The 14,746-nt window shown below is 48.6% G+C and overlaps 1 protein-coding gene across 1 annotated transcript in view; it reads left to right on the top strand.

The window, feature by feature from the left end:
- LOC125944005 (uncharacterized) overlaps positions 1-14,746 on the top strand; it is a 416,072-nt gene that overhangs the window by 108,283 nt on the left and 293,043 nt on the right. Inside the window, exon 2 of the mRNA XM_049663695.1 lies at positions 7,917-8,005. Coding sequence (XP_049519652.1) covers positions 7,917-8,005 — 89 coding nt within the window. The remainder of the gene's footprint in view (positions 1-7,916; positions 8,006-14,746) is intronic.

Here is a 14,746-nt window from a genome sequence, read left to right as displayed (position 1 = left end):
GTAAAGGCAAGAAATTATTCAACGCCGAATACGTGTCGCCCTTCAAGAAGTAAGCGTCCAAGTTTTAGCGCGGTGTCAATTGCAACTGAAGCGAGTCGCGTACGAAGTTGAACTTCAGGTAAGGTTTGCACGCTGCTAGATTCAGGCGCATAAACGCGAGGAAATGCTTGCTATAAATGAATTCACAGCAGCGATAAGCAGACATCATGTGTACGGAACTATTCGAGCGCACGACGGTACGCGCCGCGACGGCAGCGGTCTTCCAGCATGCCGCGAAACGGCGGGCCTCCTTCAATCGTTGTTGACTGCATGCCGCTAGACAAGTAGTTATGCCTGCGCAGTAGTAGCGACCATCTGTTCCTTTAGCAACTGATAAATAACTGATACAATGCATATGAACTCTCATGCAGTAACGCACGTGCGAATCGCGCTGCAGCGTGGGCTCGTGCACTGCTCGCTTGATGTAGCTTTTAATGACAGCGTTCGAACATCGATGTGCTGTATTCAATACTGCCTTACTGCGCTGCCTCAACGTGCTGGCTTGAAGTCAAGGATGAGCACATTTAACTCTCAAACCTGTGCTGCTCGTAGTGGGGTAGCGAAGTTATCCAGCGCGCTCGACGCTCCACTTCGTGAGGCCTTTAAAGACAACGGTAGAATCTGACGTTGGGATTCAGGCCTTCTTGCTCGTGGCAGCTCATGACGCAGCAGTAACGACGGTGATGCTTTTTCGCGGCTGAGCTAGGTGTCTCCGGATCGGCGTCGCCGATTACTTCTGCTTCCAGCATTACGTCCCACGGCACACAGAGAGTCCGTTTTCGTTAAACTAGGCTGCGGCGCGCTCGCAGCACGGTCCCTGAGAAGCGACGAGCCTTTTCGCACTCGCAACAGGGCCAAAAAAATTGCGAATCGACGTAGAACTCGGGCTAGAAACGTGCTTCGCAACAGCCAGGGCTCAATACTACCCAAGCTGGTACTAACCACATATAACTCTTCTCGCCGCCACCAGGCGCCGCTACTATACCTCAAACTCCAGCGCAAGACGCCCATACTTTTCTGGTCACGATACTCCGCCGTCACTCTGTGGGAGAGCTTGATATGTCGCATGAAGCCGCCGTGCTGCGGCGCCACCGCAGCTGTGAGGCCACCTTTCTCCGTGTTAAACCCGGAGTGACTGCAGATGCGGCCGGCGTGGGCTGAATGTTTGAATGCGTACTTTATATTTGTGATAGATTTTTAGGCAAGATCCGAATTCTAGCATTCTACAATTGAAGTGGCACGTTCGCCTGACGATGGCATTCAGGTGCTGTATGTCGACGGGCCGTTGCGGCTTCAAAGGCACTACCGAAAAGGTATCGCTATTTTGCATGCCGAGTGTTCGTGAGCACTTCGCGAATTGGAAGCGAGCCATACCACGGCAAGAAACAGACGATATCAGCTTCGAGTCCACGCATGTGCGTGTGTGCGCGAAGCACTTTGATCCATCATCCATCTCGGTACGGACGATTTCACGATAAACGGTGACCCCGTATCGTTGCCGAGGGTCAAGCCGCGCCTCATGCCTACTGCCATTCCTTGCGTTTTTCGACGGCCTGTGTGTGAGTGTGTGTGTGTGTGTTTGTGTGTGCGATTCTCAGTGGCCTGTTCTTTTTACAAGATTTGTTTTATTTTTAGATTACGAATAAAATTGGTGCCTATTAGTACCTTCATGAGAACATAGGCACATATAAAAGCTTTCTTCTGGTTTAAACAATAAAATATTTATGACCTGTAACCATGATTGCACTGTCCGTGTGTTGATATTGCCACGGGGATGACAGTAGCAAAAAGGGATAGGAAAATTATATTTACACGATGTATACAGAGAGAGACGGCTGCAGGCAAGATGGCAGAACAACACGAGCGCTGCCCAGATCGTCGTCTTCACTGCTTTTTGGCGCATTCTTCCATGCTCGGCATAGCGCGTAACATAGAACCCCCGCCGTCGAGAGCGCCGTCGAGAGCGCCGTCTCGGCGCTTAAGGAGCAGTAGGATCTTGTCCGGCAACATAAGGATTAAGGCGGGAGACGTGTACGATATCAGTGGCGGACGCGGCCGATAAACGACTGTCCAATGGAGTGATCTCGTACGTGACGTCTGTGACCTGGCGTAGGACCTTGTAAGGCCCGAAGTATCGGGAAAGCAGCTTTGACGACAAGCTCTGGCGGCAAGGCGTCCAGAGGAGGACCAAAGAGCCCGGAGAGTAATTAACGACTCTGTGATGGCTATCGTAGCGGGCCTTCTGGGACAGCTGGGAGGCATAAAGACGATCCCTTGCAATCTGGGGAGCCGTTGCAGCCCGAGAAGCTGCATCGCGGGCGTAGTCGGTAACAGGGTGCACAGGTGATTGTAAAAGAGTCTCGAAGGGCAATGTGGGATGGCGGCCAAACAAGAGATAAAAGGGGGAAATGCCAGCGGTGTCATGGCGTGACGAGTTGTAGGCCAACGTCACATAAGGCAAGGTGCTGTCCCAATCAGGGTGGTCTGAGGAAACGTACATGGAGACCATTGTGGCCAGCGTGCGGTTGAGCCGCTCGGTAAGCGCATTGGTTTGCGGATGGTAGGCAGTGGTTAGCTTGTGACGGATAGAACACGAAGAATGTCATCGACGACTTTGGACAGAAAGGAGCGACCATGGTCGGTCAGCAGCTGTCGAGGAGCGCCGTGGTGAAGAATAACGTCGTAAAGTAGGACTTCCGCAACGTCAGTGGCACAGCTTGTCAGTAGTGCCCGCGTGATAGCGTATCGTGTTGCGTAGTCCGTAGCGACGGCAATCCACTAGTTCTCAGTCAGAGATGTTCGGAATGGCCCGATGAGATCAAGGCCGACGCGGTAGAACGGGACACCGGGAATGTCGATGGGCTGAAGAGGACCGGCTGGCGACAAGGATGGATGCTTGTGGCGCTGGCAAGACTCCCAAGAAGCAACGTATCGGCGCACAGAGCGGTGGAGGCCTGGCCAGAAGAACCGACACCGAACGCGATCGTACGTGCGAGCTGTTCCGAGATATCCAGCGGTTGGGGCATCATGAAGCTGTTCCAGGACAGTGGAACGGAGTGTTTCGGGAACAACCAGTAGAATCTCTGGGCCATCGGAGCCGGTGTTGCGTCTGTATAAGATGTCGTCCGTGTAGGGACGGGGCACCGTCATGATAACGTAGACGGCGGATAATTGACCACAAATTGGCATCGCTAAGCTGCGCGCTGCATATGTCGGATAAATCGGATATCGCGAAGACACAGGCGTCCCAATCGTGCGCTGACAAGTCGGGAGAGTCCACTGGATGACGGGATAGGCAGTCCGCATTCCTGGTGCAGTCTGCCAGACTTGTAAGTGACGTCAAAGCTGTATTCTTGCAGTTTCAGTGCCCAGCGACCAAGTCCGCCAGTCGGATCTTTGAGGGAAGACAACCAGCAAAGCGCATGGTGGTCTGTGATGACCGAAAAGGTGCGGCCAAACATGTCGGGTCGAAACTTGCCGACAGACCAAACTAGTGCGAGGCACTCGATCTCAGTGATCGAAAATTTTCACTCTGAAGAGGAAAGAAGGCGACTGGCATAGGCGATGACGCGATCACGTCCTTGTTGCTCCTGGGCGAGAACAGCGCCGATGCCATGTCCACTGGCGTCGGCGCGAAGTTCAGTGGGGGCTGAAGGGTCAAAATGGGCCAAGATGGGTGGCGACATAAGTAACGTCGTGAGCGTGTGAAACGCAGTGGCCTGTTCAGGCCCCCAAGAAAATGGCGTTTCCTTCTTCAAGAGTTCCGTGAGTGGACGGGCAACGTCGGCGAAATTCTTTACAAAACGTCCAAAATAGGAGCACAAGCCGACAAAGATCCGTACTTCTTTAGTGGAACGTGCTATAGGGAAATATTTGACAACACGATTTTTTTCTGTGTCAGGTTGCACGCCTTCAGCACTCGCAAGGTGGCCAAGCACAGTGATTTCGCGGCGGCCAAAGCAGCATTTGGAAGAGTTGAGGTGAAGGCCTGCTCGCCTGAAAACTTCAAGAACTGCCGACAATCGGCTAAGGTGACTGTCAAATGTCAGTGAGAACACGATGACATCGTGAAGGTAACACAGGCAAGTTGACCATTTGTATCCACGGAGGAGGGAGTCCAACATCCTTTCAAATGTGGCTGGGGCATTACACAGTCCAAAGGGCATTACCTTAAACTGGTAAAGTCCATCGGGCGTAACAAATGCGGTCTTTTCACGGTCTTGATCATCGACGGAGATCTGCCAGCAGCCTGACCTCAGGTCGATAGAAGAGAAGTATGCAGAGCCGGGTAGACAGTCGAGAGCGTCAGCGATCCGCGGCAAAGGGTAGACGTCCTTGCGCGTTACCTTATTTAAGTGGCGGTAGTCAACGCACAAGCGCCAGCTGCCATCTTTCTTCTTCACCAGGACGACCGGTGATGCCCATGGACTGCATGAAGGTTCAATGACGTCCTTGGTGAGCGTCATGTCGACTTCACGCTGTATCACTTGTCGCTCGGCATGGGACAGGCGATAGGGACGTTGTCTGATTGGGATGGCGTCCCCAGTATTGATCTTATGAGTTCATGACCACAGATGTCTGTGCCAAAGGACGGTCATTGAAGTCAAAGATGCCGCGGTAGGACTTCAATATGCGCCGCATATCGGCTGCCTGCGCAGGAAGGAGGTCAGACGCAATCATCTTGTCAGTATCACCATCGACGAGATTGTGCGAGAAAGAGGAAGGGGCAGAGGATAAAGAAGCGTCGGTGACGAATTCAGAAACGGCACACTCATCGATGGAAGCAATGTGGCCAAGAGTGTGCCGCCTGGGCCGATGAGTTGCGTGCACCAGCTAAAGTTCAGTACATAGGTACAGACGTGTGATTATCTGCAACTATAATAAGGGTGTGAGGAAGGGTGACGTTTTTGCGAATAAGACGTCAACGATCGGGATAAATATGTAATCGCCATCGGGAATGGGCGAACAAGACCGCAAGTTCACATACATAACGGCTTGAGGAGGTAGACGAACGTAATCCACTGAGCACAAGCGCGGTTGGCGTGTAGTAGGAGCGTCATGGTAGCACGGTAGGTCTAGCTGAAGCAAGCCGGTTCCACAGTCAATAAGGGCAGAATGGGCAGACAGAAAATTCATACCGTGAATGAGGTCATGGGAGCATTTCTCGAGCACGGCAAGTAGTATGCTTGTGGATCGGTCAGCAACACTTATTCGCGCGGAGCACATCCCTAGCACGGGAAATGTTCCTGTCTTTGGCGACACGAATGAGCGGTACTGTGGGTGGTGTTAGGACCTTCTTAAGGCGGCGACGAAGCTCTGAATTCATCACTGATATCTGAGCCCCAGTGTCCACTAGAGCGACAACATGTGCGTCATCCAGTTTAACTTCTATCAGGTTTCGTCTGGTCTGCAGTGTGGTCAGAGGATTTGTGAGGCGGGTCGTCGATGCAGCATCACCTCTGGGAGCTGCATCGTTTAGTTTTCCCGAGGGAGTCGTTCAATCGGTGACGTAGGGCGCCGCAATTGGGGCGAGCGAGATGATTGGCGATGCGATAACGGCGAACGGGACTGGTGACCACGCGGGAATGGCGAACGACGATACGGCATGGGGGGAGCGTCTTCAGCGGAGGTTTGGGGATGCTCGTGGTAGGGCTGAAATCGGCCATGATCCATGTCGGGGCGACGGTTGTTTCCATAGGGAGCCTGATACCAATGCCATCGGCTGTTACAATGGTGGGCCAGTGTCCAATACGACGGCAGTTAAAGCAAATGGGACGGTCATCAGCAGTCCTCCACTCGGCTGGGTTGCGAGCTAGTACGGAAAGGCGGCCTTTTACTTTGGGCGTGTGAAATTGAGGGACGGCGGTCGATCGGCTGGGAAGGAGCTGTGGCGCACACAGAGTCCAGGCCAGCATCGGAGAGCTCCTGATGAACGATAGCTTGGACTAGTGGCACCATCTGGGAGCTGTGATCACAAGTACGGCCGCACGTAGAAGCAGGAGGCGCAGCGTCAAGTTCACGTCGGATGATCTTTTTCATGTGTTCTACGGTGAGCGGCGCCGACGGCTCAGGTACGTCTTCGCAGGACCACGTTGGTGCCGTGTTCGGAAGTCGAGTGGAATTATTGGCAATCCGTCGACTATTGGCGGCTTCAAAGCGCTTGCACTCTTGGATGATGGCATCGATGGTGTCGCAGCCTTTGCAGATTAGCAGGTTGAAGGCCTCATCTGCTATGCCCTTTAACACGTGGCCTACTTTCTCAGACTCCGCCATGCCGTCGTCGGCTTTGCGGCAAAGCGCAAGCACGTCCTGTATATACGTCAGGTATGACTCTGTCGCTGTCTGCGCACGAGATGACAGCTCCTTCTTTGCTGCTGCCTTTCTACCTGTGGACTTGCCGAACAGGGAACGCATCTTAACCTTGCATGCATCCCAGCTCCCAAATTCCTCTTCATTATTCTGAAACCACACCTTCGCGGTTCCCTTGAGATAAAATAGTATGTTTGCCAACATGATCATCTCATCCCAGTGACTATTACTTGCACGTTCGTAAAGGGGTAGCCAGTCCTCCATGTCGACGTTGTCAGTCCCGCAGAATGTGCCTGGGTCTTATACCTAATAGCGCATGAAAAGGGACGAGGCACGGATGGACGACGCGGACACAGCGCTAACTTCCAGCAATTTTTATTCTACAAAGCACTTCACACATATATAGTCAACAGAGAGCAGCGCACGCAAGCGCATAAGTATTGGTTTTGAACACATGACGGCAACGTGACATGTGTAATGGAAAAGATGAAATCGAAGATGAAAAAGGTGAGAAAAAACTAAAAATGTTTGGTTGTAGCGACAGATTAGGATGCTATCTTCATCACGCCACCCTCTATACCTTTTTTAAAAAAATCTATTTTTTTTCGAAAGATCAATTGAAGGCGCGCTAACACAAGCACTCCCCAAACTAGCGATCTTCGCCGCTTCAATGATCTGACACGTGAGAGATCCAGTGAATTACAGTGAAAACCGTATTAATGGAGCTGCTACTTATAAAATCACGGGTATATACAAATGAGGTAGCATAGTTGACCAATAAATTCAGGCAATGTATGGATAAAAACCTCCTGAAAAGGTGGCCAGCGTGAACCGAAAACCGTTATTTCTTCTTTTCGGTTTCAATAAGGAGTGAGAAAGACATAACGCTCCGGTTCAGTTATCGCTCTAGCAAAAATAAACGTTCTTTCCGGTATTTGTTTTTGGTTCCCTTCCGGTTCGACACCCTGCTTGGAACATGTTACCTGAAACTCTCTGAATACGCTATTACGAATTCATGGCTGATCCCCAAAACAAGGAGACTTTCCATTTCATTCGAGGGCGTTCTCACGAGAAGTGCCTGATCGCTGAGTATCCGCACATATCTGGCGTTACCAGTACAGGACCCTTTCAACCGCACAAAGTGAGTCCTCGTCGCTGTGCATCGGATTCACTTGGTGCCCCGAAAGCCTGGTAATCTGCGATCACTGTTTGACGGCACTACAACATGGCAGGTCAAACTTATATTGGCCAATACGATAAAAATATTTCACAAGGACGGGCGCTGGCCATTCGCGTTAGTGGAAACGAGGACAGCGATTTGTCAGACAAGTCATGTGGGATATAACTTTGCAAATGTGGCCTTTTTATTGTTGATGTGAATACAGGTAGACAGGAGGAGCGCCAGTTCTGTCGCCCTAATTCATCTGCGTGGATGTGTTAATTATGAACCCTATTCTTATAGCTACGAATGTAGCTAATTCAGACATGTAAATTGAACTCAAAGTGGAGTAGCAGACCGCGGCCGCAGTGTATGCACAGGTATTTTATGCTCAGGCCTTTTATCGCAGATCCACAGGCCACCAGCGACGGCAGCACAGCGGTTGGCAAACAGGGTGCGACTTCACGCCCGTCCAGTCCCACCGCCACGAGGCACCCGGTGAGTAACAGCGGCTCCAATTCCCTGTTAAAAACAAGGTAGCTCAATGTCCGAGTTGTCCATGACACAGTAATGGACGCCGTGCTTACTGAACTAGGAGCTCTCTTAGCGCATCTTTATGTCCGTGCAGCCTCTTATAATATTTCAATGGCAAATGGTACCCGATTCCTGTTCTATATGTATAATTTTGTGTGCATTTGAGGTAACTCTGTTGTAAACATTTTAAATGTTTGCGTATCCCGTACGCCGAAACGAATCATATCCAGACAGTGACTTTTTTGGCGCGCTTACGGGAGCTACACCTTTCCTTCGGCGCCCAAAACGCCAAAAACACTGTTCATTGCCTCCGCCAACGCGCTGGTTTGCGGGTGTTTCGGGTGTGTCTGCCCGAACCCAGAGCCCACAGGCTTATTTGCATGAAGGAGGAGCTGGTTCCGCAGAGGCGGCCGCGATGGCGTGACCACCGGTGCACTACCTAAGGCTCTAACGACCGCCAAAGAATGTGGCTCTGCTCCCCCGGCATTACGGATTGTGAATGGCGGAAAAACGTATGCGTGCCTCATGGAAAGATGTCTTCAACTTAACGAGTTCAATAATATTCTTTTTTTTTGTGGCAGGCACGATCGCGAATAAGTGGAGTGAGGGGGCGGGTCCTTTGATCCACAGTTTGCGCAACGCCGCTCAAAGCCGCTGACACTTTGAGCCTCGGCGAGGGTTTGGATGTACAGTGATATGTAGAGGTCAGTCTCCTGCTTCAATAGATTCTGGCAGGTTGCTGGCTTTCTTAGCAGTGGCTGGCAGCATCTGTGCACTTCATTCAAGTCCCGATATTTCATGGTTTTACACACTGTCTGTGACCCGCCGTGGTGGCTCAGTCAGCTAAGGCGTTGTGCTCCTGAGCACGACATCGCAGGATCACATTCCGGCCCCGGCGGCCGCATTTTGATGGAGGCTAAATGCAAAAACAGCCATGTGTTTGCGTTGTAGTGCACGTTAAAAAACCCCAGGTGGCCAAAATTAATCCGGTGCCCTCCACTATGGCGCGCCTGATAATCAGAACTGGTTTTGGCACGTAAAACCCCACAAAGAAGAAGAACATACTCTCTGCCAGCCGGTGTCTGTGTTTTTCGAGTGCAGGCTATCGGTATCACCTGAGCTGGCCACGGATCAACTGCTTCTTGACGTCATTATTTGCGTCGCTGATCCACCGAAAACTGCCGCTAGAAGCAACGTGGCCTAAAAGAATAAGTGAGGATCGTCGCCGTTCACTTTTGGCAGCGGATGCAGCAAATGTGCACTGCATTCAGGCACCGGTATTTCATGGTTTTACAGGTTGGAAAGTGATTTTGGATTACCACTGTCATTTTCTGCGTGTGCTTTTTGTTGCTGCTGCTGCTACTGCTGTCGAATAGTGTGCCTTTTGTTTGTTCCTTGCTTTTGTTTTTGTAATTGTCGGCATGAGTCTTGAATTAGCAAAGGCGCCTAAAAATATGCCGTCCGGACCTCAAATATTTTCGGGCTTCATTGGAGCTGGAATTCAGACGAAAATACAGGAAACAAAAACAACCTAGAATTTTTCGGCAAGGGTTTCAAAGACGTAAGCGCTGAATTGGGGGCTATCCTAAAAGAAAACGCCGAAATTCGGGCTCAGAATGCTTCTGTCAGATAACAATTCAAAATGCTGAAGAAACGATTGTTTGAAAGCGAACAAAGTATTCTGCAACTAGAGCAATACTCTAATAATAGAAACATTGAAATCAAAGCCATTGACACCACGAGTCTACCGGAAATTCTGGATGAAATTTGCAAAGGTATAAGTGAGCTGACTACAGAAGGTTATATGCAGGTTTGTAACAGAGTGCCAACGAAGGAAAAATCTCAATCGAACAGTTGTACGCCGAGAAAAGCTTGTTGAAGTCTAGAGCAAGACAATGAAAGCGCGCTTGCCAAGCAATGACATTGGCGTTGCTCAGTCTTCCGTGCTAATCAACGAATATTTATGCCCAGAACTTAACAAATTGCTCGTTCTAACATTCACGATGAAGAAAGAAAAGAACTGGCGCTTTTCGTGCACAAAGGATGGAAAGGTTTTCGGAAGGCACACAGAATCCTAACGTCCATGACTGACCTACTGCTTGCGTCACTATTGCTGAAGCACGATGAATTGAGCTCATCTCACTGCAGGCGTAGTTGGTGTACTGCACGCAGACAATTTAGGAAAGTTGACTGTTGTTCACCTCAATGCGCAGCCTGCAAGATTCGAGAAAGATAATTTACTTGGTCTGGCAGCTGGATTTGGTTTGGACCCGATGTTTTCTTGATGAGGGAAGGGACGATTCAGGGCCCGAATTCACAAAAACGTCTTACGCTAGAATTTTTCGTAAGAAAGAATTCTAGCTAATCCGGATTCCGGACATATCATTAGCAAAGGCGGGCAGCCAATGGCATAGCGAACTTACGAAAGAAAAACTTTGTCCCTGATCAGAATTCTTAGGCCTCCAGGTTACACGTCCTAGTTCTTAAACCATTCTTAACGACTAGAAGGCGATGTGATGCTAACAGTGAAGGATAAGCTCATCTCATTGAACCTTATACTTGTAGTGCACATGATTACTTATTCCTGAATGTACAATACAATGATATTGTTTTTGGTGTTCTTTATCGGTTCCTGGCAGCAAGTGTGCGGTGTTTTATTTTGTTTTCTTAGCAATTACCTAAGTTGGGTTATCGACAATGGCTTTAAATTAGTTCTGACAGGTGACCTACAGACACCTACTAGAAGTGTCTGCGCAAGTAAATGAATTTAGTAGAACCCTCGAAGTAAATTGTTTCTCGAAGGTAACAAATGTACACATACGAATTTTAAATAGCTCATATACAGGGTGGTTGTCTTTAAGTTGTATGAATTTTTAAAACAGCCTGTTCCAGCTAACGTTGTTCTGGTCCGTAAACTGATTATTTAGAGAGGTGGACATTACTTGCACGAGAAATCGAAACACATATTCGACTAATGAAGAAAAATCCTGTAATTATCTTTTGAATTAATTACTTTACGGTGCATATTGCAATTTATGAATTGTAGCAAGTGAGTTTGCAAGGCATATCCACTTAGAATGAATTTCTAGAATGACGCCAGTTTGGAGATATGCGCAATCAAACTTGCCGTAAAAATTCACTGCTGTTCCGCTTACGTTTTTAACAAAGTACTCTTTTATGCATTAAAGCATAAAAGTAAGTGTCGCGCCCATGTATTTCGTCCCTCACCTTGGGAAATAATATCTCGAAACTGGTGTCATCCTGGAAATTTATTTCAAGTGGATATGTCGTGCAAGCTCACCGGCTACAATTCGTAAATTGCAACTTGTGCCGTAAAGTTATCAATTAGGAAACAGTGATTTTTTGTTAATTAGTTGAACATGTGTTTTAATTTGTCGTGCTAGTAATGTCTGCCTTTTCGAATGATCCAGCTCAAGGACAGTAATTATGCTATCTGCCACAGGCGATTTCATTAAACTTAAAAATTATCACCCCGTAATTTGACCTTCTTGTCACAAACCTTGATGATTCAGGACTCTTATCAGGTTTAGTAAGGGCACATATCACTGATCACCTGTCTATATTTCTGATCGCCAGAAATAATTTATGCACAACAAGGAATAAAGAGAGTACTGATATAGTCAAAGGCATATTAATCAATCTAGCCTTAATGATTGCCGCACGGAATTGCCAACAGTCAATTGGCTGCTTGTTTCTGGCATCGATGATCCTGAACTAGCCTATGATTCCTTTCATTATTGGTTCAATTTGTCTATGATGAATATTTTTTGTAGAAAGCTCCAAAAATTTACCACAATGGCAAAAAATCGTGAATAACGCAGAACTGCACGAAATAAATACGCAATAAAAATATCTACAAACTCTTCGTAACTACAAAGCGCGCGAAATCTCTTAAACATTTTAAGGTACAAAGAAATAAGGTCAGCAGTCCATTACAGAACAAAAAAGAAATTAAACAAACTTTTTAATTACGAGGTATTGAAAAACTTGGAGGATGCTTAAGCTTCGCCTTTAAGAGTGGAACGCGACAGCATTCAAAAAATCCCTGACTGCTTCTCACGCTTCCCGGCAACTGTAACTTATGTAACCGTAATGTTAACAGGTATATCATTGCGGCGAACGCTATGCACTATGCCCGAAGGCGAGGTTTCTGGTAGAAACGCAGCCTCTTGCGTTGGCCGATCCCGGAGGCAGTGCCCAACCACGCCAAAAAAAAAAAAAAAAAACCAAGAAAAACGACATTTACAGGCTCCTGTTATTGTTTCGCGCTTTTAATATTTCAGTACTAGAAAAGAGAGAGAGCAATAGAAGAGAGGAAAGGCAGGGAGGTTAACCAGACGCACGTCCGGTTTGCTACCTTGCACTTTGGGAAGGGGGTATAGGGATAAATAGAGAGAGAAAGGAAATATAGAAAGCACAGTTTCGAGCACATTTGAAACTTCGTACGAAGTCTACAGACGGTCACCAAGACCTGTCGACTTGAGGTAATGCAACAAGGCTTTCGTGGCTTTCTGTGCCATCGACGCATACAGCCATGGTCCAAGGATCTTCATTTCCGATAATGGCCTTGAGTCTAGCCGGTTCAGTGCTGTCCAGAGAGCTTCACGCTTGACATAGAACTGGGGATAGAGACATAAGACGTGTTCAATTGTTTCTCTGGTTCCACAAGAATCGCACATGGGCGTACCCCCCATTCCAATGCGGAACGAGTAAGCCTTTGTAAAGGCCACCCCGAGTCAGAGGCGGCACAATACTGTCGCCTCAGAGCGGGAAATGTTTGATGGCACTTGTAGCTTCAAGGATGGGCCACTTCGGGAGGTTAAAAAAAGACCACTATCTATGTGGCATAGCTTTAGCCATGATATGAAGCTTTCCTGCAGCGTCGGTCCTAGATGAGGGTATTGGGATTGGTTGGCCTTCCAGATGAGCAGACCGGGCGGCTTCGTCGGCGAGGTCATTACCAGCGATGCTGGTATGTCCAGGTAGCCACTGAAATATAATTTCATGCCCCTGAGCGATAGCTTGAGAGTGGTGTTCTCTTATCTCATATTCCAACTGCTCATGAGTCCTGTGACAAATTGTAAAATGGATACTCTGAAGTGCTGCCTCAGAATCGCAAAAGATGACCCATTTATGAGGTGTCTCTTGCAGGAGGTATTGACAGCAGCACGCAGGGCAGCAAGCTCTGCCGCCGTTGATGTTGTCACATGTGATAGTTTGATCTTGAGTGTGGTTTTCGTAGCCGGAATGACAATGGCACCTGAAGACCGGGTAGATGAGACTGAACCATCGGTATAGATGTGTATTCGGTCCCCGTAGGTCTCATTCATTAGCTATTCTTGAGTGATTGGCTTTCTTCTTTACTCCCGGAATACTTAGGCGCACCTGAGGCTGTTGCACGCACCACAAGGGGAATGAAGGCCTCGCTGCTGGGGTGTATCCTGATGGAAGACAATCTGGATTGGTGACGACCACTTCAGAAAACGTAGAAAAAGTTCTCTGCGAAGGCAAGAACGCCAAGTGATGATTGGGGACTCGGGAAAGATGACGAATCTACGCCCTGAGACAATGCACTGCAACGTATGTTTGGATCGGGTGATCTTTGGCGAGGACGATTGTTGCAGGTGTTGACGCGCAGCGAGGAAGTTATAAGCAAGTGCGCAATGCGTGGCCCTGTAAACTCTCCAATGATCGAACATTTAACTTGCACGTATTGTCCAACACTGGAAGGCTGTAGCGTAGGTATCCTATAAATAGAGCTCTGTACAACTGAAGCATGGAGCGTACAGATGTGCCCACACATGAAATGAGTTCCCGGGCAATCGATCACAGTTTTTTTCTTCAGGTGCGTGCAATGAGGGCTTCAGGAAAGATTGCGGTCGATTATTACATCTAAAAATCGATGGGTCTTTGCGTAGGCAATAGTGTGTCCATTAATAGAGACTGGGTATGGTCTCTATTATTTCGTGTGAATGCAATCAATGCACATTTATCGGTTGATACAGTCAAGTCTTGTGCTTGATAATATGCTGATGTCAAGGTTGCTGCCCGTTGCAAACGCGCGCGCACCTGCAGCCTAGTAACTGCAGAATTCCAAAGGAAGATGTCATCTGCGTATGTCAAGACGCCGATTGTTTTAGGTAAAACGTCAGCTAGTCCAATGAGGGTCACATTGAACAACGTCGGACTCAATACTCCTCCCTGAGGCACGCCGCAGTAATGTTCAGCTGTGGGACCATCTTCTATTTGCACAAAAAACGACCGGGGAGTTATGTAGTCGGATAACCAACGAAGCATGCGGCCGCCGATTCCAATAGTCTCCAGGGAGGTGATTATGGCATCATGTGCAACGTTGTCATACGCGCCTTTCACGTCGAGAAAGAGCGCAACTGATATGCGCTTACGGCTTTTCTCCTGCTGCACAAGCGTTGTGAGGTCAATGACGCTGACAATTGAAGAACGAGCCCAACGAAAGCCTGCCATGCAAGTGGGGTAGATATTGTAGCGCTCGAGATACCATTCTAGACGTGCAAGGACCATGCTTTCGATAACCTTGCCGATGCAGCTGGCGAGAGCAATAGGGCGATATGCCATCAAGTTCAACGGAGATTTTCCCGGCTTTAGTAATGGTACCAGCCGACTTAATTTTCATTGCGGGGGAACTGTATCTCTATGCCATGAGTT

The sequence above is a fragment of the Dermacentor silvarum genome, chromosome 1 (genome assembly GCF_013339745.2).
Source record: "Dermacentor silvarum isolate Dsil-2018 chromosome 1, BIME_Dsil_1.4, whole genome shotgun sequence".
Lineage (NCBI taxonomy): Eukaryota > Metazoa > Arthropoda > Arachnida > Ixodida > Ixodidae > Dermacentor > Dermacentor silvarum.
This window is presented reverse-complemented; position numbering and strand designations above follow the sequence as displayed.